The 26,906-nt window shown below is 49.4% G+C and overlaps 9 protein-coding genes across 9 annotated transcripts; 3 read left to right on the top strand and 6 right to left on the bottom strand.

Annotated features, from left to right (window-relative positions):
- Positions 1 to 66: 66 nt before the first annotated feature.
- On the bottom strand, positions 67 to 1,535 carry ABOM_000397 (ammonium transporter; the record flags this gene model as incomplete). Its single annotated transcript, XM_022527527.1, has 3 exons — positions 67 to 172; positions 236 to 1,071; positions 1,128 to 1,535. The coding sequence occupies 3 exons, from the start codon at positions 1,533 to 1,535 to the stop codon at positions 67 to 69; spliced, it is 1,350 nt and encodes a 449-aa protein (XP_022394879.1).
- Positions 1,536 to 2,018: 483 nt separating this feature from the next.
- Positions 2,019 to 3,899, bottom strand: ABOM_000396 (MFS transporter; the record flags this gene model as incomplete). The annotated part of the gene is made up of 8 exons (XM_022527526.1): positions 2,019 to 2,219; positions 2,276 to 2,683; positions 2,734 to 3,103; positions 3,156 to 3,314; positions 3,365 to 3,421; positions 3,475 to 3,542; positions 3,592 to 3,685; positions 3,736 to 3,899. The coding sequence occupies 8 exons, from the start codon at positions 3,897 to 3,899 to the stop codon at positions 2,019 to 2,021; spliced, it is 1,521 nt and encodes a 506-aa protein (XP_022394880.1).
- A 1,060-nt stretch (positions 3,900 to 4,959) lies between these two features.
- On the top strand, positions 4,960 to 6,397 carry ABOM_000395 (M20 family metallopeptidase; the record flags this gene model as incomplete). The annotated part of the gene is made up of 5 exons (XM_022527525.1): positions 4,960 to 5,061; positions 5,111 to 5,493; positions 5,541 to 5,930; positions 5,986 to 6,113; positions 6,168 to 6,397. The coding sequence occupies 5 exons, from the start codon at positions 4,960 to 4,962 to the stop codon at positions 6,395 to 6,397; spliced, it is 1,233 nt and encodes a 410-aa protein (XP_022394881.1).
- A 932-nt stretch (positions 6,398 to 7,329) lies between these two features.
- Positions 7,330 to 9,239, top strand: ABOM_000394 (uncharacterized protein; the record flags this gene model as incomplete). Its single annotated transcript, XM_022527524.1, has 4 exons — positions 7,330 to 7,363; positions 7,465 to 8,395; positions 8,443 to 8,752; positions 8,802 to 9,239. 4 exons carry the CDS (start codon positions 7,330 to 7,332, stop codon positions 9,237 to 9,239), a joined length of 1,713 nt encoding a protein of 570 aa, XP_022394882.1.
- Positions 9,240 to 9,338: 99 nt separating this feature from the next.
- Positions 9,339 to 9,942, bottom strand: ABOM_000393 (DUF3237 domain-containing protein; the record flags this gene model as incomplete). Its single annotated transcript, XM_022527523.1, has 3 exons — positions 9,339 to 9,555; positions 9,620 to 9,700; positions 9,761 to 9,942. 3 exons carry the CDS (start codon positions 9,940 to 9,942, stop codon positions 9,339 to 9,341), a joined length of 480 nt encoding a protein of 159 aa, XP_022394883.1.
- A 6,864-nt stretch (positions 9,943 to 16,806) lies between these two features.
- On the bottom strand, positions 16,807 to 18,701 carry ABOM_000392 (uncharacterized protein; the record flags this gene model as incomplete). Its single annotated transcript, XM_022527522.1, has 4 exons — positions 16,807 to 17,407; positions 17,458 to 17,579; positions 17,656 to 17,936; positions 18,008 to 18,701. The coding sequence occupies 4 exons, from the start codon at positions 18,699 to 18,701 to the stop codon at positions 16,807 to 16,809; spliced, it is 1,698 nt and encodes a 565-aa protein (XP_022394884.1).
- Positions 18,702 to 20,287: 1,586 nt separating this feature from the next.
- Positions 20,288 to 22,892, top strand: ABOM_000391 (Zn(II)2Cys6 transcription factor; the record flags this gene model as incomplete). Its single annotated transcript, XM_022527521.1, has 5 exons — positions 20,288 to 20,486; positions 20,537 to 21,194; positions 21,247 to 21,870; positions 21,927 to 22,311; positions 22,368 to 22,892. The coding sequence occupies 5 exons, from the start codon at positions 20,288 to 20,290 to the stop codon at positions 22,890 to 22,892; spliced, it is 2,391 nt and encodes a 796-aa protein (XP_022394885.1).
- A 141-nt stretch (positions 22,893 to 23,033) lies between these two features.
- Positions 23,034 to 24,737, bottom strand: ABOM_000390 (MFS transporter; the record flags this gene model as incomplete). Its single annotated transcript, XM_022527520.1, has 6 exons — positions 23,034 to 23,435; positions 23,501 to 24,211; positions 24,273 to 24,387; positions 24,447 to 24,509; positions 24,564 to 24,655; positions 24,708 to 24,737. 6 exons carry the CDS (start codon positions 24,735 to 24,737, stop codon positions 23,034 to 23,036), a joined length of 1,413 nt encoding a protein of 470 aa, XP_022394886.1.
- An 895-nt stretch (positions 24,738 to 25,632) lies between these two features.
- ABOM_000389 (glycoside hydrolase family 28 protein) lies at positions 25,633 to 26,858 on the bottom strand (the record flags this gene model as incomplete). Its single annotated transcript, XM_022527519.1, has 3 exons — positions 25,633 to 26,091; positions 26,151 to 26,570; positions 26,634 to 26,858. 3 exons carry the CDS (start codon positions 26,856 to 26,858, stop codon positions 25,633 to 25,635), a joined length of 1,104 nt encoding a protein of 367 aa, XP_022395093.1.
- Between the last annotated feature and the right edge of the window lie 48 nt (positions 26,859 to 26,906).

The following is a 26,906-nucleotide window of genomic DNA, read 5'->3' as shown; positions in this document are numbered from 1 at the left end:
ATAAAATTAAAAAATAAAAAAAAAAAAAAACAAAAAACACCCTTCTACAGTCAGGCCAGATGCACTTTAAAGCCGAACCCCCTCAAAAGGATGATAGTCCTCCTCTCCCTCCCACTGCGCATCATGTAATGACTCCCCCATCTGCGACGCATCCATTCCCGCAATAACATCCCTATCAACTCATTAGCATACCCCCGCCGACAAAAAGCCCCAAGCAGAACAAGAGAGAACTTACTCATCCGTCCCCAACACCTCAAATCCAGGAACACAATCCACCAAAGCATACAGCGCATAACTCCCCCCAAAGCTCCACACAAACCCAATAACAGCCTCCACGATTTGAATCCCAAGCTGCCCCCAGTTCCCATCAAACACCACACCCCCTTTAATAATCGTCGACCCGTCATAGGCCGCAACCTCCCGTTTGGCAAACAGCCCCGTCACAATGGTCCCCAGAAACCCACCGAGACAATGTGTGGCAAATGTATCCCCGTTGTCGACCCACCGCCACAGCGCAGCCCGTTTGGTGAACTTGATGCGCAGTGCCTGCCGGCCGAGAGAGGCGCCGAGAACCCCGAACCCGACGGCGGTGGTCATGTCGATGAATCCTGCGCTGGGTGTGATGAGGACGAGCCCTGCGATCGCGCCGAGGAAGGTGCTGTCTAGGCTCCATTTTCCGGTCTCGTAGTAGGTGAGGCTAGCCCAGGTTAAGGCGCCCGAGGCGGCGCAGAGGTTGGTCACGCAGGCGGCCATGACGGATTTGAAGTTGAGGGCGAGGGTGGTGCCGGCGTCGAAGGCGAGCCAGGCGTTCCAGATGACGATGAGGGCGAGCAGCTGGCACAGGGTGTTGTGGGGTTTGTGGAGGACGAGGTGCCGGGGTGTGCGGATCGGAGATCGTTTGGAGCGGAAGAGAGGGTAGGAGAGATACAAGCTCATGGCGGTTGCTGTTGCACCGCTGCAGATGTGGACTGGTGTGCCGCCGGCGAAATCGAGCGCGCCGAGATTCGCCAGGAAGCCGTTCTCTGCCCAGACCATGTGGGCTAGAGGCGCGTAGATGAAGGTGCACCAGAGCTGGAGTCGAGTTAGTGTGTCCTGGTAGGTTCGGTTTTGGCAGCGGAGATACGTACGAAGATGAATGGAATCAGTGGAAGAAGTCTTCCGCGCTCGCAGGCGCCGCCGATGGCAATTGCGCAGACCGTAGCACAGAAGATCAGTTGGAATTCGGAGAACAGGATCTCCGGGATCGATCCGACCGGGTCAGCGAGGACGCCGATATGGAAGATTTTACTGAATCCGCCGAAGACACGGTTGCCCTCGCCGTAGGCCAGCGAGTATCCGAGCATCCACCATTGGATAGAACAGACAGCTACTGCTAGGAGGCCTGGGTAGAATGAAGCCAGGCTATTGAACCGTGTCGAATAGCCTGAGTACGCGAGACCCACAGCCGGGATAATCAGCCAACAGAAAACACTACATACTAGAATGAAGAGAGTGTCTGTTTTCGAGCAGGCCTCCCAGGCAGCTTGAACAGACATTTTGTCGCGCTCGATGAACGTCGCTAGCTTGCGACAGAAGCGCAGCAATCGACGGAGGAGCTTGGAAGATTCATATAATTCCCATAGATACTTAACGTGCTGATAACAATCTTAATGATGACACATTGGATTGAATTTTCTTATCATATCACAGGGATCATCGAATGTGACATCGAGGCTGCATGTGGACCAATCCTGAGCTGAGCGCGCTATCAGTGCAGCGACACTGCATAGCCGAGGTAAGGGAGGTATGCACGGCAGCGTTGGCATGCAGAAACAGTCTACTGTACTCCGTATTGGCCTGGATAAGGGTGACATTGCATTAGCAACCTGCAAGTAATACAAGGGGCATCCCCGTCGCCTTCAGCCTCACTTCTATCGGGCCACTGCGCCCGCTAGGGTTAAAGGACTTGGTGCTCAGCGAGCTGAGGGACCATCATAAGAACTGTTGAACAATCCAATTATGTAAAATCTAGTTCGTGGTTATATGACATAACGGAAGCTTTCCATTTCAAGGTCCGTCTTGTTCGATAGCCCTTGCATCCGCTCCTCTTCCTCCGTTAACTGGGTTGGAGGGCCATACGCCGAGTCGCGACGTTTATTCTCGAAGATATAATAAACCAACAGGCAGATCAGGAAAAACGCCCCCAGTGCGAGGCCAGAAATAGCACCCTTCATCCCGGTCTAGTAACTAGTTAGCATATATTTGTTCGCGTGTTCTCTTGGGATAGAATACTCACAGGATAGTGAGGCTCCTCAGAATCCAGGAAGAATTGGGGCCCAATAATATTCCCTATACAGTAGGCTACAAACATCAAGGCGCTCGTGGTACTTCGTTTAGTGAACCCAGCCACGTTGGAACTGATGATGCTAAGCGAAAGGGGAATGTTAACCGCAAAGACGGCGCCCAGGGCCAACCCAGCCAATCGTCCTTTTTGGTTATCCTCATCTAACTTCCAGACGAGGACCATGCCAACCAAAGCGGTGGTTGTATTGAAGATCATCATAAGAATTCGCGTATTAGGAATGACGGTGGCGACGCCAGAAGTGATGAGCAAGAAGACGATTTGGGCGGCACCGAGAGGCATTTGCATCAGAAGAGACTTGATTTGTGTGAAGCCGAAGCCGCTGATAATGATTGAAGAGAACTGTTTCGTCAGTGAGGACTCGGAGAATCTCAAAAGCTTGAGCGACATACACTAGTGACACCTCCGTTGCACAGATTGACGGAGAATGTGTAGAGGACAAGAAACCATGTCTGTGGATCACGAATGGCAAGCCATGCCTGGTTCCATTTGAAATCTCCGCCATCCATTACACCTGTCTTGTTCTTGAGGGTCCGTTGCACCGCGATCGTACGCTCCGTTTTGGTTAAGAATATCGCTTTCTGGGGGGAATCGGGCAGGAGGATAACGAGGAAGATCGCTATGGCGGCAGTGATGGCACCTAAGATGAGGAAGAGTAGCTGCCAACTTGCAATAGCATCAACCTTGATCGTGCCAATTCCATAAGCAACGACACCACCGATGACGGTGGAAACACAGTTGCCAAAAAACCATGCCGCTTGTCTACAAGAGAGTTAGATTGATGGCACCGGATACCGCAGGCCCATGTGCTTACCGTGCAGGCTGCTCCTCTCGCTTGTAGTACATTCCAGTAATCAAAGCAAATCCAGGGGCGATAGCGGCTTCGCCGACGCCCAAAAAGAAACGCGCTGCCATTAAACCGCCAAAGCTTTTGGCGGCAGCATGGCACATGAGAACTCCTCCCCAGACCAGCCTAGGAGCTATTAGCAGGGCATAGTTGTGGATGTGGATGGAGAGACGAACACCGAGGCGCTGAGATATTTGGCTATGGGAAGTCGGACAATCAGGTAGGAGCTGGGCCTAATCGCTAGTTAGTGATCGGTGTAGGCGCGTTAGGGTGGCGAACATCATACCAACTCCACGCAAAATATCCGAAATAGAAGATCGCTGAGGACCAAGAGTACTCTGTGCCTCGTAGGTTCTGTCATCATTAGCACCGTGATTTAGACGTGATGACTGATGGTTCATACTAAGTCTTCTCTTAAGTTGAACATAGTTGCTTGACTCAACGCCAATTTGTCCATATACTGCATCATATAGCAGATACCCATTAAGGGGATCAATCTAATTGTATAAGTTTCCAAGCTTGGATACTCAAATACTGCTATACTTACATCAAGTCGAGCTTAAGCAGCACTTTTCTCTCCTGTTGTGGGGTAATCTCCATCCCCAGCATCTGTCCTAGGTCGACATCTTTGGCAACTGACGTCTCAGGCCCAAGCTTCAGGTCATCTATCTCGGGCGTTGTCCCGGGGGGGACCTCCTGCTGCTTTTCCATGGTATCTGGCTCTTCGAGTTCTTGAGTTTAGTGGAACAAAAAAATATCCTCTCGAGCCAGGAGTCCTTTTTATGACAGATATGCAGGGCATCGGTATCAATTTTCGGGAATTGATACAGCGGAAGATCGCACACTAATTCCGCACCTAGCCCATGCTAATCAGACTTAAAACATCCAAGCATTTGGCACATTCACCGGATAAACAGGTAATGATTGAGTCAGCTCTTAAAGATAGTGAACTAGACAGATAGGATACACTGCGGAAATGATGCCCTAGTTAGCGTGGCACCCAATACCGTGGGTCCATATGAAATCCTGGAGGTTTAAATCCATGGCGAACCCACTTAATTGCCGGTGAAAGTCCAACGATTCGCCCCATAGAACCGCCGCGCCACTGGGTAGGATATGAAGTAGGGCTTCGTCGGCAAATCCACCAATGTCCGCCCCGAGCTCGGCAAACGTCCAACCCAAACTGGCGAAGGTTATCAGCACGCTTCCTTATCGTGTGGATCTGGAGTACTTCAATTGGCATTTCACAGGCCTTGCTGCAGCTACCCCGCAAATTCGATCGTGCGGAGAGCATGCATCTGGAAACCTGAGGTGGCTCACACGAGGACTGGGGCTGTTTGATATCCACATCCCCACTCTTGGCTTCGGCAAATTGGGGCAGGGACAGACTGTAATCTGCCGACGGGCCAGTGATAATGATGAGAATTATCACTTGTTTTAACAGGCATCAGGCATCATACCGTTAGTCATCCAGTCTTCCCTCCTGATAGCCTGCTTATTCTTACCAGATAAGGACAATGATAGCAAGCCCAACATGTGGGGTGCAGGCGATGGAGCGACGTGCAGCATGATAGGCAATCACCTCGGCGATTTCTCCTATCAAAGGGTCTTCTGAGGCGAAACGCCGACTCCTTCTTTTCTTGAGTGCACCTAGAACCATAGCCATACTGTCTAGGGTGTTGTAGACGAACATATTTATAATGACGTTCGCTAGCGTTGAGCAACGGACAGCTGTCCTCGAATACACATACCGACATCACAAACTGCAACCATGACAATCTTGCAAAGCAAGCCTAATATTACAGATATTAAGGCATCCGTTGATGCGGCGTTAGAGTCATTACAAACAAGCTTAAGAGAATTAAACCGAGAGGTATATTTTTGTTCCTGACGTCATTTATGTACAATCGCTCATTGCATAGATCTGGTCCAATCCAGAAACAGCATATCAAGAGTACAAAGCTCACGACGCGATTTGCGACTTCCTTGAAGCACAGGGCTTTACTGTGACTCGCCACGCATATGGACTGGACACATCGTTTGAAGCCATCAGTGGGTCTGGCGGACGGTTGATCAATTTCAACGCTGAATATGACGCATTACCCGACATAGGCCACGCCTGTGGCCATAATCTTATCACAACCAGCAGTGTCGCTGCTTTCTTGGCACTCTCTGCTCTTCTGAAGCGGTATGGGATCCCTGGTCGTACTCAGCTCTTAGGCACACCGGCTGAGGAGAATGGCGGTGGGAAGGCTAAACTGATCGATGCCGGGGCTTACAAGGGTGTTGATATCTCCTTGATGGCGTATGTGTCCTCACTCTCGATCTTCATAGCCTCCTAACTCTGTGTAGGCATGCTGGTCCCGAGAAGCTCTTTCCCGGTGTTGAAGCCACTGGCGTGGGTGGCGTCTTGATGAATGCCCGCAAACAGATTCACTGTGAATTTACTGGAAAGAGTGCCCACGCTGGTGGCAATCCTTGGGAAGGCGTCAATGCGCTTGATGCTCTGGTAACCTCTTACAATAATGTTGCCGTCCTACGGCAACAGCTCCAACCAGATGAACGTGTTCATTGTGCGTTCTTGGATACTCCTAAGGTAGCCAACGTCATCCCGTCCTATACCAAGGCCTATTGGCAGGTTCGCAGCCCGACCCTGAAAGGCTTGAATCGGTTGATGATCAAGGTGCGCAACTGCATTGAGGCAGGTGCATTGGCGACGGGATGTGAAGTTAAGACCATAGAGTACGGACGCGATGTCCCAAGTATTTCCCCGGACTTCAGCTAATATATGCAATAGAGATGAGCTGTACACTGACATTAAGATAAACGACACCCTGTGTGAACGTTATCAGGCCCACATGGGTAGCTACGATCGAAATGTCCTGAAGAGCCATGAGAAAGTCTTAACTGGGTCCTCCGATATTGGTATTCTACATTTCACTCGTTATCGGTTATGTCAATCACTAATAACCACAACAGGCAATGTCAGTTATATTATGCCCACCCTCCATACCATGTTTGGTATACCGGGACCGGACGGATCGTTCCCTCACCACCCGTCGTTTGCAGCAGCGGCTGGCACTGATGATGCTCATGTTGAGGCAGTTGTTGTGGGCAAATCGTTGGCCATGATCGGATGGGAAATGATCACGGACGAAGCTTTATTTGCGCAGGCTAAGGCACAATGGGAAAAGTGTATCCAGGAATAAAATGGGCGTATCGTTTTTATAGCACATATGGATGATAAATATGTTATATGATTCGACCCTGATCGTATGGGTAACACTGATTGATATAGGTGAGAGGACTATAGCATGATCTTTTCTGCATGTAATCGTCTAGGTAGGATTGACACGAATAATGGTTTTATGCAACACAGACTTATTCTCAACTTCGCTTCGTGTCATCGATATGAACTAGGGTTATAGGGCCGGGCTTTTGTAGAATGTGCCGCTTTAGAAGGGCAAGCTTAGCAGACCGGCTCACAGCCATTTCATATTCTCCTAAAAAATACTTAATACTATCCAAGAATATCAAGTAACATAGAGCGCGAAATCTGTCCACTGAATAGTTCGATATGCTGCAAACGGCAACGATAACTTATAAGAAAGTAGCATCAAATATAACCTACCACGACTAGAAAGAAGACTGGTGCCGCGATGATACCCAAGTCCCCATTTCGACTAAGGCCTAGCGCTTTAGATCTCGAGTACTAGTATATAAATTTCCACCATGAAATCCAACCATACTGCACAACATATATAGCTGCTGGGCGATGCAGTACGACTACTCACTCGCCGGAGAGAGGGGGCATATTAGGGCTCACACCGGGAATGGATACAGTGCCATGCTGCTCATACACATGCATAAGCGCCGAATACGGACGAAGAAAAGCTTTCCACGGAAATCAATAGAGATCTCAAGGGAGAACTCGCCATATTTCGGTCTCTCGATGGCCCGACAAGTCGCTGACTAAGCATTATCAGATCTTCTCGATTTTCCGGCGTTGCTTTTCCCTCTCTATCGTCACTTTTCCCGACAACCTTCAGATGGTTTCCCGGTTGCCCTACTACTTGGCATCCACTCGTTGCTAATGCCTCCCGGCTGATTGCTTCTTTTTGTAGCGTGGGCTCTTCAATCCATGTCGGGTCGGAACGCCCCTCGCTCAAAGAAAGGTATTTTATACCTACGTCCATCTGTGCATACATTCCCCGAGCCTGCTACGGAATGCTCGGCTTCCCGCTTCCACACGCAAACTAACCGCGACTTCGCCCAGGCTGCAGTACCTGCCGCCGTCGAAAAGTGAAATGCGGCGAAGAGCGCCCTGTCTGCAAACGCTGTTTCAACTTGCGACTCAGCTGTGAGTGGGGAGTGCCAGTGAAACGAGGCAAGTCCGTCACTCCGGCGCGACATCTTCAGCCTCGATGGCCGAGTCGTGATGTCGCCGCCTCCGCTGCGTTCGCCGCTTCAACGATCGAGAGCCCTCAACCACCCTCCGTGACGTCTCCTGCCACGTTATGGCACCTCTCAGACACTACCCCCGACCTCACGGGGATCCCCATCGGGTCGATTTCATCTCCAGGCTGGTTCGGTGTGCCCCCGTACCCCCGGCCCCCGCCGCTTTATCCACCGCTATCTGGAACCGACCTCGCGTGTGCCAACTCGTTGGTGCTTTCCGAACATGATCAGAAATACTTCCAATACTTCCCGTCGTCATCACTTGTGTTCTATTACATGAAATCGTGGCAATGGAGCAGTTTCTGTTATCTGTACCAAGGGCCGGCAGCCACGAACAAGATAATCATGCGGATGATTCTCGCCTTGTCCGCAAGTGACATGCACCGCAATGGCCTCATCGTGCGAACGCCCGGCCGGCCCACGGCGGAAGATCACGGTCGCTATCACTACGGGCTGGCCGTCAAGGAATTCCGCCAGTCGTTGGTCTCCCCGCGACAGGTATCGCCCGCCGAGCTGGAGGCGATTTTTGCGACCATGTTTCTGATGGTGACGTACGAATGGCAGTATGGCCATTGCGTGAGGCATCTGCAACTACATCTACAGGGGGTGAAATCGTTGCTGGAGTCTCACCCAGAGTTGTTTCAGATCAAGGATGTGAATAATGTGCTGCTGTCGATGGAATCCGAAAACTCGAACGAGTCGGAATCCCGGGTGTCATTCATTCCCGAGCAACTATTATTATGGATTCTGTAGGTATCATGGTTTCCCTTTGAAGCCCGTCTAATGTTTGCCTCAGGTACATCGATGCGAGCTGTCAGCCCATGGGATTGGCCGAATCACTCTACGACTACGTGCTCCAGTCCGGCAACCCAGCGCTACATCCGGATCGACTATATCGCTGCGCCCGCGTGTGGGGTCGATGCTTCTGGGGGAAGCAATACCCAGACCAGGAAGTATCAGATGACATGGAGAATTACCGGGCCTTGGAGCTATTACATGCGGGCATGTCGCTACGGAATCGAACATGGCAATTGCTATTCGACAACGTTCCTGATTCGGGCTACCAGGCGGAGTCCTTCTTTAACGACATAATGGCCGTCAGAGATGTATGTCCCTATACCTTGTTCGGAACGAAACCAACCCTAACAGTTGCAGAAATTCTCCGACCTGTTCATCACAGCCAAATTCGCCGGTCCAGCATCCATGCGACGCACTTTAAACACGATCAACATGGCTGTTAGCACTTTTTACGCGCAGATTCTTTTCCATCGGCGCTTACTCTGCCCGTCTCAGTCTCCGCGGACACTTCACCGGCACGCCTTGAGCAACATCCTCGAGATTACGCATAAGCAATATGCGTCCGAGCCACGACTCTTGCGTCGCCTGCACTGGCCAATCATGGTGGCGGCGCTCGAAACAGACGACCCTGCGCAGCTTGAATGGCTCCGTCAGCGACTAGCCGAGTTGCGTCCGTGTCATACCGAGATTCGGTGGGCCAACGAGATTGTAGATGAAGTGCTCGCGCAACAGAATGCGAGCAAAGGGGAGTACGTAAATCTGGCCGAATTGCTGCGCAATCGGGCGGCACAGTAATAATAAATTCTATCTTGACGGATGCATTGTATCATGTCTGCCATCATCCGAGAGTATACCATAGAATACTTAATAGATTTTTTGAATAGAACCAATACATCAAACGATGTTCTCCAAGAAATACGCATCATATGCAACCTCGCCCTTGGCTCTGGTGGCCCGCCCAACAATCACTCGGTTGTTCATCCATCTGTATTTTTCATGTCCGGTTTCAAGCTTGATATGCAAATGAAACCAGTACTGGTTGGGATCCACTCCATCTCCTTCCATCAAGGCTTTCAAGACCTCAGGAGGCCCGGAGCGCGTTCCTTCCGTCCTATATGTTGCCAGTCACCCAAAGATCAGTATTGACCATACAGAGACGCGGAATAGAAGCTAACCGGATGTAAATATAAGCTCCATCATCACTTTTCAGGACATAATTCGTATTGACGTGTGTTGTTTGATCCGCTTCAACCAACCTAGATCTCATCCATTAGTATGCTATGCTCTGATAACAGAAAGACAATCCTGCCCCGTACATGAAGTCCGCTCCGCCAGGAACCACCTCCCCATTCAGATACTTTCCTCGCACAGTACCGGATTTAATGGGTACACAGCGACGTCGACCGTAGGGACCATTCCCGATCTCGATTGGAGGGTCCACAGCACACCGAAGAGTGAACAGGTGTGTTAGGGCTGGGGGCGGCGAGAGGGGTTCCATTTTGACTTTCGCACTCCTTCTTTTGTGTGAACAGAATCTGAATTGTATGGTGAAGAATGGAGGGGAAATAGGAGGGGCCTGGGGAAATGAGGAGAGGGTGGGTCGTATATCATTTAGTTCCTCCCCGATGTTCGGCGTTGTTGCAATAGAATTGCCTAATTTTACTTCTTCGACACGTTCTTTTCCTCCAGTTTCCTATCTCAAGCAACTGTCTACCTGCCCCAAGACTGCTTACTCTCTTTACTGGGTTGTCGTCATGTCTCTCATGAAGCTGGCAAGTATTTTTCATAGTCATTGGAATAAGTGGAGTTGCAGATAGTGGACATTAACGAATAAACAGCGGAATTGCACAAAGCTTATCCCTAACTACATTCCATGGGTATACCTCTATCTACTTTCCCATATATTTTTGTCCATTGTGCTACAACAAATATCATTTGCAAGTGCTGTGTTATGGTGGATAAATAGGGAGGAAGAAGAAAGGATGCCAGTAACCTACCGCTGTCCCTCGGCGCAAAGAAATACAACGACAGGGTCAGGTCGGGCTTTACAGCTCAGCAACAGGGAACTTTTATTAGAATACACTCCTTACATTATATATCAAAAATTACTCAAGAATTGGTTATACTGTTGCAGTGTGGCTTTTGGCAAAATCCCAAATATACAACATCCTTGCGCTCATGGCTAACACTATTTGACCCATGCTTGCCGCCAAAAGATATGGCATTGCTAGCTTGTGTATAGCCACGGCATTTCACTCTGTTTAGTTTGCCTCCAAAAACCCCAGCAGCTTCTGCGCAACAGCAGACGGTTACTCTTCGGGGAGAAAGTGCCCACAATTATGAATAGCGCCCCCGGAAACATTGGTCGCGAAGTTTTGGACCAAGTGAATCATACCTGAACCGACGGAACTAGCACCGCCCAAAGCTAAGACAGGGATCTCGAATGGTGTCTTTGCATATTCTAGATTCTGTTTTGCACTTGTTTCAAAAGCTCGATAGTACTAGAAACCCCGACCCATTGCTCCCGGTCTCGAATAGGCTTGGACGTAGCGTTCAAATTGGTCTTTGGGTAAACCATCCGCATGAGCCGTCTTCAAATTAAAGAACCAGGTTAGTAGCTCCCACTCACGACCGCGAGTTAGAATTTCGGGTAATTCAGGAAGCGCGTTGAATGTGAATTGCCAAAGACGCATGTTGGTCTGGTGAGGTAGCGGAAATTGAAGCTGGGGCATAAAACCCGGCCCTGACACGTCCAGTATACTGAGCGATTTGATTCTCGATTGAAATTGAGCGGCCCAAGGATAAGCAATCCATCCACCCACATTGTGACTAACTAGATGGTACTGCTTTTCTTTCAATGTATCGTGAATAGCTGCGGCCATGATTTTGCTCACGTTCGCAGTATCGTAACCATTGAGGGGAGGAAGCGATTCACCTAAGCCCGGGGGTCGAGAGCGAAATACTGATAGTGTTTTGAAAGGGGCTTGCAAATATCACTAAACGCCTCTGCTGTTTGTGGCCAGCCTGGAATGAGAATCACAGCGGGGCCCTTGACCGCAAACCATGGCTCGGATTCCGTGAAGGAGACGTACGCCTTGCCATTTTGGTGTCATGGTGTTGAAATCCGCTGGGTCAAGTGTGTGGATGAAGACTTTAAAGGGCGGGCAATTGTAGATGCAGCAGTGTTAGGGTATATCAGTGGATTCATATCATTTGTAATGAGTCATAGAATAAGTAACGAATCACGCTAACACGACGCTTGTTGATTGATTCCCCTCTAATTTCTGTGCTGTGGGCGTGACAATAGACGATTGGTGCAAAAAGAAAGATACTAAGTGGTCGTATATCATCAGCTAGAGGGCGATGGGGGTAGCTCTGAGCGTTGCGAGATGGGTAGAGGTTTACATACACAGAATTTAACATCAAGAGATAATCATCAGGACTCTGAGAACATAGTTTACCGCAATCATAATTGTCGGCCGACTTATTTGCCAGGGTGAATCTGTTGAGCAGCCCATTCCTGGCCCAGCGTGGATACGCTTCTACAGCCAAAGTATCTGTTGGTGGTGAAACAGTAGACAACTTCCCTTGCCTCCCCTTCCCTCTGGGAGAGCCGAATGCTAGAATAGCTCAATGTTGTAGTACAAATACCACATTTCATTAAGCCTTGAATCGTAGAGGTAGAAAAATGAGATGGCTCATAAGCTTGTAGATAATTCGCAAGCCATTGGTCAACTGATCGGTGTGGGCATGCGAGGCGCGGTATCATATACGGTTCCTTTGCCAGCTGCCCCGTCATCATATATAGCTGATATTCTGTCTTGATATTCAGCGAACCGTTTGCGTCTAGCTCTGGGAAAATCTCTATCTTGATTTCAGAAGACCTGTACATGGTACGGCAAGAATGCCAGCAAAAACGACCTTGGACGCCAGGGCCGCACACGGTTTCCAATGATGTTATAGTCTGCCGTCGTACCACCAAGAGGTTAATTAGATTCATAAGTCCGCGAAATGTCAGTTTTTTGCATGGACATAAGTCGACTATACCAGCCAGATCACCCAAGTCACACACTCTTTCTTCGGGTTTGTGTTCCAGTTCGTTCCGAGGAAAGGAGGCCAGAGGGTGTAACATTAAGCACCTGGAGCAAACCTGCCATCGGCTATTTTCCAGGAATTTCAAAAGCTGCCACCGTGTAGTCGCAAAGGTGCACTTTCTGTGGTAGTGGGACAGAGGGGCAAAGTCGCGGTCGAAGTGTAGCGAGTTCGAGGACAACACCGGTCCATCTGCTCCGAATAGTCGTTTACAGGTGAGTGCCAGACATGCTCTGGATATAACAGGTAGAAAAGATATAATTTCCAGTAGTAACTCCGTGGGCAGTTCGAGGAAGTGACAGCGGCCAAGGGGATCTTTCTTTAAACTCTGGTCTCTCGCCTGGCCTAGTGTCTGCTGAAGACCAGGTTTTGTCAGGTTTCTCAATATTCCTCGAGCATGCGTTAGACTAGGCAGGATGCTTGAGATTCTTGGTATTCGACGTGTCGCACTAGGGGGCAGAGCGGATTCCGTCTGATATTCGTTCTTTGGCTTCACTAGATAGCTTTTATCATCCTGGTTCTTGAGAAATCTCATGGTTGGCCGCTCTGTTGTTGGTATTTTGCCTGAGTCAATAGCCAGTGCGTGTGGAAAGGTATCTCTCGCCGGTGACGGAACCGATCAGACACTGGTGTCAGGGAATAAGGGTATAGGAGAGAGGAACAACCGTTCACGTTGGCTGGAATCATCCTGTCAGTTCACTCTACTTTCTCAAATATAACAGCATTACTTTTGCTATACCAAATGGGAGTTGGGTTGCCACCCTAGTGGTGGTTTCCCTGTCGCCAAAGGTGGCCTTTGGTCCAGTATAATCCCCCCTGGATCTGTGACGCTATTGGCCATAATTCAGCTCGAAATATACACTACCAGACTAATAAATTGCCAATTTCCTGCTTCTGACACTACGTACCCTCCGTGCATTCTAGACCTATGTAGTTATGAGCTCCTTGGGGTGAGGTCCTTTTGTTCTGCCTACTATTGGCCAGCTACACTTTCCTGATCAATCGAAATGTGCGGCTGAAGTTGCATTGTGATGACATAACGTGTGGACATCACAATATCCAAGGCTTCCGTTACCAGAGCATCTTCAGCCGCACTACACAGTCCAGGAAAGTGTAGCTGGCCAATAGTAGGATAAAAAATGGACCTCATCCTAAGAAGCTCGTAACCACTGTGCGGATCGATACTTTTACTTGGAGAACCTTGCATGGCCGAGACCTGGAATGTTTGTTTTGCCTATCATGTGGGTCGCATTTATCCTACAGCCCTAGACATGTACTATTCCCAGAAAGTATGTGGCTAGAGAACCCTCCAAGTTGGAAGTAGTGCTGAGCCAAGGCCGTGGCCAGGTGCCTTTTTTGCTTTCTGACCTTTTCATCATAGATGTCCACACTATCATCATGATAGTCCTCCTAGCATCACATTTGAGTAGAGGCATATCAGCACGCTATTTGGTTGACAATCACATTTGACGTTGGCGCCATTCTTGGTTTTATATCAATGCCTTAAGTCATGAGAATACCAGGCAACTCGTCTTGTTGCTAGTCGTTATATTCCTCGCCCCGATACTGCGGGTTGCTCATGACACGGGCTTCTGCAGTATTCCACCTCACACCCATGCAAGGGATACAATTTATCGATTCAACACAGAAATAACGGGTTAGACATAGACCATACCAGTCTTTAGGAAACCGCTGGAGCTGGATGTGTTGTTTGGGACGTGTCATCAACATGGTCATATGCATTTAATCGCTCGTCTGGACAACCTCCCATGGTAATTCGAGCGCCACAAGTGGTAAATTAACAGAATATTCACGTTACAAAGCTTCGGTATTTTCTTTCGCGAGGCTGCCTTATTTAAAGCGCTTGATACCCAACAGTTCCTAAGGCAAGATCATTATTCGTTGTGAATCATAATGCTTCTCTTGATCATATTTTCTCTCCTCACGGCCAACGTTACGGCAGAGCGGTATCTCTCTGTGCAGCAGCTCTGGGCCTTGGAAAGAACGCTGTGGGAAGGCATTTTTCACCAGGCTGTGTCGGGACAGTCCAGTGCCATGAATGGCTCTGTGTTCGCAGAAACAGTAAGAGTCCGACTTGAGGCTCGAGTTATAGTTACATAAACTAATATTTACAGGTGCAAGGCTGTGTTGATGGTACACGAACCCTCCATGGCCGGAATCAAAGTAATGAATACTTTGTCGGGCTTCTGGCACATCCCGAGTTCTGTGATCTTTCTAGGACCCCGACCTCATACAACATTACGCATTTTATTGCAAGTCGAGATATCGTATCGTCCAAGACAGTATTTACATTTGACACGGCATGGATTGGCTCTAGTGCGCTGGCTGTTGTTGACATGTGGTCTGTATACAATATGGAGGGGGAGATCATCCAATACGATTCTGCGTTTCGCTTTGTCAACCCTATGGTTTAGGCCTCTATCCATGTTATGGTCGAGAACTCCAATATGGCGGGCCGACATGAGCAGAGAGTATGCTAGATGCAGTATTGGCAAGTGATCTCTCTCGAGACATCCGACGAACATTGCACAGCCGATAGCAAGCAATATAAGAAAGGCGCTCAGGATATATATGGACGTGCTACCCACAGATCTGCCATTGGACATCGATTTATGTTTAGGAGTATGCCGTTAGCTAAAGTATTTCTGGTATAATGATCCCGTAGCTGGATACTATTGTGTTGAAAGAGGTCGTATCTGCGCAGTTGTCCGCTGGCCTTTATTAAGGCGTTTTCAGACATCTTTTTTACCAGGTATCCATATGTTTTAGGATGGCCTACTGGTTTCGATAGTCAACTATTTCATCCTGTTTGAACCCCGAGGGCTAGTATTGATTTTCCTATTTAGATTATTATCTTTAAATTGGCAGCTGTCACATTGCAGCGCCTAGCTCACGCGTTCTAATCTACCTATGATATACGTATTCAATAGACATGATCCTTCTCCATTGGACTGCTATTTGCTTAATACATTTGTTTTTATTGCTCCTCAGACCTTCGGGTTAACCCTTCGCCGTCGATCACTAAGTGGATTCTAGTTACCGAAGTACGTCGTACCTAACCAAGATAACCCTAACGGACCTCCGACAGCTCCGGCCCGGCCAAATGAGACAGATCTATCAGGCCTGCGTGACCCCCATTCCGGACTACGCATCAACAGTCCGGCATAACCTACTCAAGGGAAAGACATACCTCAGCTGCTAGACACTGTACAAAGATCAGCTATGATTTGAATTCTGTCTGTGTTTCGAACGGTCGCAATAACAGGCCCAAACATACATGAGGACTGTGGACAGGATAATATACCGCAGATCATACGTCCAACACAAGACAAGGACGATGGAAGTTCAGGACATGGTGAGTGTAGTACTAAATAGTTGGTAATGGCTAGTAGATAGATATCGCTTGAACATTTTCTAGAGTGTGAGGCGCCCTAGATTAGCAAGTTGGGATATAGTATTCTGGCAGCCCGTGTTGGATAGTAGATAGTTGTTGCTGTGTGAGTTATCCGGTACGCTTTGTTGAAGGTTGACAACGATTTGACCGATCACCCTATAATGATTCGAGAACGTCGGGGCGACGGCGGTGACTTCGACGCTCCAGATGGATGGATGGCATCTGCACTAAACGGACTTATTATATGAGTACATTAGCTTTCATCCCTCCAGTGTATGCAACAGAACCCAGAGGGATAGTCTTTGAACTGCCGATGGTATTTAACGTGCAAGCTACAGGCGCCACCCCTGACAGGTGCGCTATATTCACCGACAACTAACCCGCGATCCAGGCAATGCAGAATCCCAAGTGTCCATCGGGGCAGTATATTACGACTGAGGCGGCCTTGTCACTTCGCGAGCTTCGTAACTGAGGATAGAAAGTGCAGCCCCGGTCGATTCCTGCTCACGAATGCGTACCAGGCGCAACGTAAACACACGAAAGAGTTTGCGATCTTCGACTATATGTGACGTGCTCGAGGCATTTGGCATGAACTTATAAAGTGAATACCTTCTGAGTATATTTCAAGGGCATCGTCCAGATCTGCGTAGCATATATCTAGTCTACAACCCTTGCCCTGTACGGATATAGCACTGTTCTCCTGTGGGCACGCAATACTATCGATGACCTTCTTATGAGCTTGACAGCTTGCGGGCTCTAAACAAGCCATTGCCGCCGAAATTTCCAAACACATGTTTCTTTCTATCCTCGTATGACAATACTCTCGTCGGTTTAATTATATTCCAAATTTCCACGTTATAGCCCCATCACTCGATTAAGATTGCTCAAGAGAAGCCCAACAAAACCAATTCTTGCGTTTGCATTCCAATGACCACCAAATATATCCTCCGTCTCTACCCAGTAACTTCTTTGTAGAAATATACTAATGTCGCGGCTGCTGCCGAAGAAAACTGCGTGTAGGCCTGCAATAGAATCGTACCATGTATGCCTCTCGCTCTCGAGGAACCGATCCAAAGGCAGCAGGTCATCAAAATCTCCATCCAATGGTTGCGTCGCTCTGTATCCCTCTTTTGCAACCTTCACGTCACAGATAATAATAATCAAGACAATGAGACAGCTGATGTATACAAAATTAGTGGACAGCTGCGAATCTTCCTGCGCAGAACGGCGGAGCAAGAGCACTACGGCAGGTAGTGCTGTATACGAATCGCAACCTTCAAGAACACTTAATGTCGATATTTCTTGGGTGAGAGTGTAAAGCCACAGATCCCGGGGAGTGTTGACATCAGCTATCTCCCACCCGCTAGACTCCAGGATGGGCCAAATAGGATGCACGATTACCCTTGGCAGAAAGTTTGTACAACCAAACCAAGATGGCCGAGCCAACAGAAGAATCCTATATGGATGGTTAGCCAACATCCGAGCAGGGGCAGCAGGGGCATCTACAGGCTAAGGAAATGTTTCAAGGGTTTATTTCCATCAAATGTACTTAGGCCTCCTCGCAAGAACAGCATCTTCTGCAGGCCGTCATGATGAATATTCCACTCATACTCCGAACCCCATCTTCTCTGACAAGTGTGCATCGAATATCAACACTGGGGGCCATGGCTACAAATATGACTAGGGCAGGGTGTGCCAACATACCTCGAAGGTGATGATTTTGGATACAGCAAGAAATGTTTTGTCCTCCAACGCTTGAACTGGATCGCCAAGCCACAGGTTGATTATTCTCATGGCCTGAGCCTTGAACATCAATGCCTCCGTTGGCTGTATGGCTTCGTTTAAAGAAGAAAGATGTGCGGCAGAGCAGGCTAGCAGCGTATTAAATGCGGACACATTCGAAAACACTAACGGGATCCAAACATCATTAATACAATCTGCAATTGGCCAGTCACCTAGCCGCAGTATCGTATGGACATTTAACCCTAGAATATAATAATCAAGCCGAGATAAGCGATGACGGCCACCAGTGGTTCGAGTGTTATTCTGAACATACAATGGTGGAATATCCTTTTCTGTGAAGAAGTAAGATGGACGGGAAACAAATGGAACGGATCCAAATTCCAGCCGATATCCCAAGAGTTCCCTGGGTTTTGGCCGAGTGTGTCATTCTGAATCAGACATTGTGCGTGTGTGCCTAGATCAACCTCTTGGTTTTCTGGGACACTGTAAGGGCAGGGTTGCGCAGCTTCTACTGCACCCGGTACTTTCCCCTGGCGATCGTCCGTTTCTGTGTCATGGCCGTTGTCTCTATCCTGTAATATCATATGCGGTAACAAGGGACGTGGTTCTGGTCGCTCGATCTTCTTTTGCCCTTTCCTTCGTCGATGTTTCCAGTGTGCACGCATCGCGTGGCTCCTTACTCCCTGGTTACTGAAATTGGGTACGAACATGATCTGTAACTCCTTGGGTCTTGCAGTTGCATTTGGTGCATTTTCTCGGTGGTTATCCATTTGTCTGTCGCAACCGTTATTGTTATCCTGAGGTTCGACAGGCCGTAATAGTGGGCCTGCTCGCGACCGCTCAATCTTTTTGTCCTCTTTCCTTCGTCGATGTTTCCAGTGCTCACGCATCGCATGGCTCATTGGCCCCTCTTGGCTGGGATTGGGCACAAACATCAGATAATGTAGTTCTATGGAACCCGAGGATACGTCCGGCAGGCCATGTCTGCCGCTCTCCAAACCCTGCATAGCAAAAAGCACAGATGGGGCTTCGATACCATTTCATCGCAGGCTCATACTCTGTGTTCTGCTATATCAACTTCCTTTGATGCTGTTCTATGGGGACACTAGCGAGGGTCCGTTTTAATGGCCACCAAAAATGGCGATCACCTCAACTACTTTCTACCGTACTGATATTCCCCTGTACTGCACTCCGTAGAGTCCAGATTGCTCAGCATCCTGCAACTTCATCCAGTCGGAATGAGCCCGTCTCGGCACTCATAGTCGCCAGTCTCTAAATTCTTATAACTACACGAACGGGTCGGAGGAAAGCCGCTGATGCCTGTGGGAGCTAGTGGATGCAGGGAGTACAGAATGGAACCACTAGTACTATTGAGGAAACAGTACCGGAAGAAGCAGGACTATTTACCAATCGGGATGCAATCTTCTGCTACGCTGGAGAAATGCTTGCAGGTTCGCTAACTTCCCACATAACCATTGTTGCCACAGACAATTTTACTGGAATGGCCTGGACCGTTTCATATCAATATTATGGAAGCTCGTATGGTAGATGCATTAGATGATCGTCCTGCCGAATGTAACCATATCTTGTTCTGGTTTCATTACCCTGCGATGTATATGGAAAGCTTGTCATAACGTTAACCGGTAAGCGGGTCGGCCATCTAACAGACTCGGCCCGGCCAACCCTGTGTTCCATAGAAAATGGCGCTTTTTACAATGTCAATATCTTAACTAGAGGTAGTACCAGTACGACGTGCAATATACCTGCTACCGTGACATCTTATATATTTTTGCAAACTAGAAACTGCAATTTATATTGCCTGATAATCTAATGGATAAAACATCACCATGTATTTCAAGCACATACAATATATCTATAGCGAAAGACGAGTAGATATATTGGAGTTTAGATAGCTACCATCTCTGGTTATTGAGATATACAGCGTATAAAAGTGCCATTTTCTTCCGTACGCATATAGAGTTGGCCGAGCTGAGCTGCCACATGGCCGAGTCGCTTACACGGCCGAGGTCGCTTACCGGTTACGTTCCGGTAATACAGAGTAGTAAATAAGTCCTAGTTAGGGCTATTTACAAGATCGTGTAATTTGCGGAACAGGGCGTGTTGGCCTATAGAATCTTGGTAGCAGAGGGCCCCATCACTGCTGCAGTGGAGAATCAACTGTAAACCAACCAAAGTTAAACAAGAGAGACCCTTGAAATCTCACAGAGCTTGCCCAAAAGCGCTGCTGCTGCGCTAATAATTCAGGATGTGATTATCTCGAGCCTGGATGTGTGCCAGCCTGCAAGTCATGCAAGGAGGGCAAACAAACTTGCCAACACACACGATGCCGAGCTCGACGGCGACCTTGAGACCATCAACAGGATCTCCCAAGAACCGACACGCTGACAAATTCCTGGTGGTGGGTATTGTTGGCGACAATGAGTTGTCTTTAGGGTAGGAATATCTCAATCATCCCAAAGAAGTTTAGCCTATTTATGGTTTGATCCGTGCACGTGCTTACATACATGCATTTGTGTTTCTTAACGGCAACATCCAACTCTCCTACATACTTTCTGATGTATGATGAACCCCGATGCTACAACAATTCCAGGTCTCAGGAAATGGCACCAATTTTGATGCTGCTCGTGGCCCGAATGGCATTTGCGGCCCGTCGACAACGATTGATGCCCCAGCAGAGCCCCGACGAAATCGAGCCTGCGACGTTTGCCGGAGGATGAAAATCAAATGTGACAGGACGTGCCCCTGTAGCCATTGCCGTGACTCTTTCAACGGTACAGCCTCGGAATCTCCCCCTATTGATGGGCGCTGCTGATTAGATAAGATTGTGTATTCTCGCACCCACGGCGGAGGAAGCGGAGCCTGGTTCAGCCTGACCGGATAGAACATCTCGAGAAGCGGTTGAGGGCAGTCGAAGAGTCATGCCGACAGCGGGCTGAGCCACCAAACGTAACGCCCCCAGTCGGGTCTACAGACATCGTGCGTTCTATCCAAGAAAATTCCAATGACAATCCTGCTTCAGACACCAGTGGCCGTGTTCCCAACGTCAGACTCCCCTCGGCTCTTGAAAACCAAGGCGAGGCTCGCTTTCTGCACTCTGCAGCGCACATGGACTTTGTAAGACGTTTAAAAGATGAGCTAGGAAACTGGCCTGGAGCAGATGCGGAAAATCGAGTGCGAGCAAGGAATGTGCCGGCACCAAAGTTTTTCCCATTGACAAATGGCCCGGCTCAAGCAATATCATTACCATCGCGAGACAGAGCCCGCTATTTGGTCAACCTCGCTTTCGACGCGCACTTCTTACACAATTTCGTGCACCGCCCGACTTTCGATTCCATTTTCGCCCTACTATTTACCTTGAATGTCAAGGATTATAGTAGTGAGGAATACCGATATCTTCCACTGTTATTTTCCCTTATGGCTTTGGGATGTCTGTTTGAAATGGATGATGAGGGGTCTCGCGAAGCATTCATCTTGGAAGGGTGTGTGATTATTGAATTCCTGCCTGAGCGGCTGGAGAACTGACAGTGATAGAACTCAATACTTTGAAACATGCCGTAGCTTGGCTGATCCGCAAGACTGCAACGACTTGGTCAGTCTCCAGGCCATTCTCTACATGAACATCTTTTTACTATACACTGCTCGGGTAAGCTCAAGCTTCTCAGCTCTCTCCTACACGTTTTCCCTGGCGTTACGGATGAAATATCATCACGTCGCGGAGACTGATGATGAATTTACGCGGGAAGACAAAAAGAACATTTTCTGGACGACACGTCACCTTCTGGCCTGTGTCTCCATTACAGGTGGGCTACCTATGCCCATTGGGTGCGACGATCTTGATCTGGAGTATCCGAGTGTTTCGTGCGAGAGTAAGATGCGTTCCACAGAGGCGCGTTCCGACAGGCCACATAGCGTGCTACAATGGAACCCAACCATTGCCAGCGTCGCATGTTTCCGACTCCATAACGTCCTAGGTCATATAACTAAGCGTCTATACCCACTGAAAGGCGTCAAGAAAACGCACAGCCAGGGGCCATTGCGCCATTTAGTGAGCAAAGAGACTGTCCGCGAACTAGAAAGCGAGCTTCGGTCCTGGTTGGTCTCACTTCCTCCAAGCCTCCGCCTCGGCCAAGAGAAGCATCCATTGCACATCGAACGGTAGGCCAAGTACAATGACTTCCCCCAACCTTTTGTTCTGATCTGACATGGTGCAGTGCACAGTACGAGCTATGCATGTCGTACGCACATGCTCAGATCTATTTGTATCGGCCTTTCCTGCACTATCTTGGCACTTATTCGACCGACGAGGTCGGATCAGCAGATGGCTTCCCCGCGTATGCTTCCGCCTGTGTAGATGCTAGTCGCAACATCATTCGGCTTGCACAGGATATGTATCACAAAGGACTTTTTCGCGGAGTGCACTGGGATATTTCGAATATGATCTTGGCCTCATCCTTGACTATGCTTTATATCGTCTTGGCGCGGAAGGGCTCCTCGGTCGAGGAAATGGCTCTAACAGAGCTGCGCACTGCTCGGGATCTTATGACTCTTTTGGAGCCATATTCAACGCTCGCAAAGAGGACAAGCTTTGCGGTAAGGGTATGTATCGTGCAAATGCTCCTGTATGCGGAGTATTATACTGAGCGGCTGTGTAGCTTTTGACGACGACAATCCTGCCTGCTGAAACAGGCGACCTGTCTCCACAGAATGTCGTGTCTAGTCTGTCCCCAAACGTGTCTGACTTATATACCACCGCTCTGGCTGAGAAAACATTCGGTTATGTATTGAGGACCAATGTATCGGATTACCAGGGGAGGTCGCCAGCTGGGAGACTAAGTAACTCGGTGCCAATTCCAGCAGTGACCGAGTTACAGTCGGCAGATAGCCTTCCGCAGGGACCTCTTCAAAGCGCCAGTACAGCAGGAAGCACGAATCAGGGCCCTCCAGTGCTTACTGCCGCTCAACGGTCGAGTGCATCTACACCTTTTCCGATGCTATCGAGCATGTACAATACGCCGTTCGTTAGTGGTGAGATCACGGAACACAATCCCCTACATTCCACATTCGTGCAAGATTACAGCGTTAGCGGGGATGACTATGGATACATGATCGACGGCACTGGGCCGATCGACTTTAGTGATATGATCGGCGATCTGTTCGCTTCAGAAGGGCTGCTATAAAACCCCCGAAGAAGATCAATACCTAACTGCTTCCCCCGTGTACGTCTGGGGTATATCTGGCAAGGTGATACCGAATCTATCATGCTGAAGTACTTATTAAACTGTTGATTTACCGAAGCCCGTGCTGGTTTGCCAATTGCATTATTCTAGGTCGACCGTGAACTTTTGTCGGAGCGACGCGCCGGTGCGGCGAAAGAGGATAGGCAGCGAAATCATCGCCAGTGTTACAAACCCCAGAAGCGAATTTCCCCAACCGTATCCGAGCTTTTCGTACATGGGCGGTCCTGCTAAGGGCAATAATGCACCGAAAAGGGACCGAGTAACAGTTATTGCGCCAATACCGGATGCCGCATAGCGAGGATAGGAGTCAACGATATATGCCTGCAGTGTCCCAAAGATGCCGATTATGCCGAAGGCGAAGGGGAAAAGTCCGATGATGGGAACGATCCAATGTGTCTTCTCCTGAACAGACCAGCCATACCAGAAAAAGGAGATTGGCACGAAGAGCGCAAATGGTAAGCAGAGCGGAAGGCGCATCTCAGGCTCCCGGACGTATTATTGCGTTCTTTCAGCCGGATGAGGATCCGGTCGCTTGTGAGAGCGAACACCAGCTGGCCTGCGAAAAAGCCTAGCCCCAATCCGATATATGCAAGGCCGCTGATTTCGACACTCCAGCCGTACTGGTCTTGGAAGACCGATGTGATGGTGGTGAAGAGGAGATAGAGACAGCCATAGACTGATGCAATATAAAGCGCCATCATCAGTACGATGGGCGAGGTTGCCAACAGCTTGATTACCCTGGTGGATGTTCTCATCAGGAGAGTCGCTAGTCCCCGTGCCTCGCCCTCTTTTTCGTAACAGCTGCGAAGTTCGGGACGGCTCAGCTCCTTGCGCAGGGCCACTGTCTTCCGCCGTATGAGCACGGTCGGGTTGGTCTCTCGGTTGGCCACCATGACTATGCCGGTCAATGTGCCTCCCACGATGACCAGCACCCAAAAGATCCACCGCCACCCGGCACGTTGCGCAATGAATCCTCCGCAGATCGGACCTATCACTGGCGCAAATAGTGGCCCGAACGAGTAAAAAGACAAGGCTAGTCCTCGCTGCTCCGTCTCGAAAAGGTCGACAACCATGCCACCCCCAATCGTCAGACAGCCGGACCCTCCAAAGCCAGTCAAGAAACGAAAGACAATCAAAGCCGAGAGATTCGGAGCCAGGGCGCAGCCAATTTGAAATAGTACAAAGATCGTTGTGGCGACGTTCAACGTGATTCGACGACCGCATACCTCACTGAGTGGAGATAGAACTAAGGGACCACTCTGACATGACGAACCTGTTAGCGAACCACTATAGCCTTAGTGACTGGAGACTTAAACACACAAGATAGCCGAAAAGATATGCTGTCACTGTGAAAGAACTGTGTATGGAGGATGTTTGCCCAAATTCTTGCGCGGCAAGGCTGACACCAGGGGCGAATACTGATGATGCAAATGGGCTACAAACGGTTTGTCAATGCCAACGTCCTCGATGGCTGCAGGCCTCTCGCTCTCTTACCTGATGAACGTGATGATGCTAACTGTCGCTAACTGGAACCATTTGCGAGATGGTGGGTAGTTTCTTTCGTTCTGGCGTGAGTCATGTTTTCTTCTTTTTCGGGTGTTAGCACCTTACCTAGGGTTTAATGGATCTTCTTGACTTTCCCATCCAACTATGCCTTTCCCCAAGTCCATCACCGGATACGTCTCCCGACTGGCTGCCGGTTCCTACATACCTTGCTGTGAGCAGACGTCAACTACGGTGTCAGATAGCACCTACAGCCTGCTTGCTCTTTTCTTCGTCGGACATGGTAAGATGTGACGAGGGCTAGATGCTCCTCCGTGTCAAAACATTTAAGGAAGGGGTTTGTGTTTTCGTGCATGGGTCGTCCGTCCCTTTTTATCGAGATGATCGTCGACCGTATAGAAAGAAACATTCGATATTGCAAGACATTCCGCCGATCTTCAGGTTAGCCCAGGTGCTGCCATCCAATAAGAACGCTTCAAAATACAATTCCACCAACCACACTAACCTGAAACGCGGCCTTGCATGAACAAAATGCCGACATTGGGGCTAGCGCATTCTCTCTTTTCGGAATTTCAACCAATATCGCTCTCCTTTTCTGTCAATTAAAGGGAAGGATTTTTTGCAGCCCTTGCATTAACCCTACTGACAATAATTACGACAGGCAGAGGATATCCTTCGATTAGTCAGAGGCGTGTCTGCCAATCCCTGTTTAGGGAATACATTCTGGACCGAGCATAGAAGAATTCGGATGAGTGCAGACACACTCGCAGGAAGCAGGTTCCAACAAATTTGAACTTGGCACCTTCGATGGAGGATGTTGCAAGGGATACCGGTTACTTTCACCACGGTCTCGAAAACATTTCGGCTCGAGAGGGAAATACTGTTCTCAAGCAAGGGATAAATTGCGACACGTTGGCGTACTGGGTAAGCTCCCTAAACTCAACTTGGTATTACATACTTCCCCTGGAAGCATAAGTATTACGAGCAAATGATTAATTCATATGAACGACTGAGGGAAACATCGCTAGAAGAATATGTGCATTCAGCAAGATGCTGATACTTGTATTATAAGACATATGTATCTATACTACTACATCAAGTAAAATTATGGAGAGACCAGGTCTGCACCCCGGCCATCGATACACCAGAGCCCAACCCGTGATCAAGCACGATCCGCTTAGCAAGAAGCGCCGGAAGGAACGTTCTGGCACTCGCCGGACTTCTTGCCGCCGGAAAGGCTGACACCCTTCCAGGTCCAGTCAGAGCAGCTGCCCTTGCCGCAGAGGATGTAGACGGGGGTGGCCTTGCTGGCAACGGAGCCAGTGACACCGTTGACAGTGAGGTCAGTGATGGGGACACCAGTGGTGGGCTTGCCGGTGGGGCCGCCGTTCTTGTAGTCCTGCTCGATGACGATACCCTTCTTCTTGATGTTCTTGAGGGTGATGTTCTCGTAGGTCACACCGCTGACGGAGCCAGTAGCGCCGGAGATGGTCTTGATACGGATACCGTTGTCGGAGTCGACGACAGTGGAGTCGGCAACCTTGACGTTCTTGACGGTGTTGCTGTCGCGGTTACCGATGGAGCCGATGGAGATACCGTGGCCGCCGGAGCAGGTAGCGCCGGTGAATTCGATGTTCTGTGTCACGTCAGTAGGGTTGACGCGAAGTGTGGGATCCGCGTGGCAGATCTACTCACCTCGCCAGAGTTGATGGCCAGGCAGTCATCCTGGTTCTTGACGTTGGCACCGGTGATGTAGACACCGTTGCTCTCGCTGACGTCGAAGGCGTCGGTGTTGTGGCCACCCTTGCTGTCACCCTCGGAGTTGTCGATGGTGATGTCGGTCAGGTGGACGTCGTTGCCCTGGACACTGAAGACCTGGACGGGGGAGTTCTTGACGTGCAAGCCCTTGATGGTCGAGGACTGGAGCTTGTGGGCGTAGATGAACTTGGGCTTGGTCTTTCCACCGTTGGTGCCCTTGCCGTCCCACCAGCGAGAGCCCTGGCCGTCAATGACAGCGCCGGAGGCCTGGGTGATGGTGATGTCTTTGCCACCGAAGCGGATCAGGGGTCCCTTCCACTCCTTGTAGCCGAAGGTGGTGGTGCCCTCGAAGGTGATCTAGACGACGGGTCGGATTAGCTACGGTCTCATGCACTGAAATTGAATATTGGTTAGACGTACGGTGGCACCGTCCTTGGCCTTGGACAGGTCAAGAGTCTTTCCAGCGGGGACAGCGATGTTCTTGAGGACGATGTTGGAGCAGCTCTTGGCGCTAGCAGAAGCCTGAGCAGCAGAGGTGAAGGTACAAGAAGAACCTCTCTCAACCAACTCAGAGGTGCGAGAAGGGGCGGGGGCGGCAGCGGCGAGAGCGCCGAGGGCGGCAAGACCGAGAGCTTGGAAATGCATAGTGAATGAATGAATGGGTTCTGGTCAACAGAACGTACGGGAATGAAT

The sequence above is a fragment of the Aspergillus bombycis genome (genome assembly GCF_001792695.1).
Source record: "Aspergillus bombycis strain NRRL26010 chromosome Unknown contig00001, whole genome shotgun sequence".
Lineage (NCBI taxonomy): Eukaryota > Fungi > Ascomycota > Eurotiomycetes > Eurotiales > Aspergillaceae > Aspergillus > Aspergillus bombycis.
The sequence above is the reverse complement of the archived record's forward strand: the minus strand, read 5'-3'. Positions and strand labels throughout refer to the sequence as shown.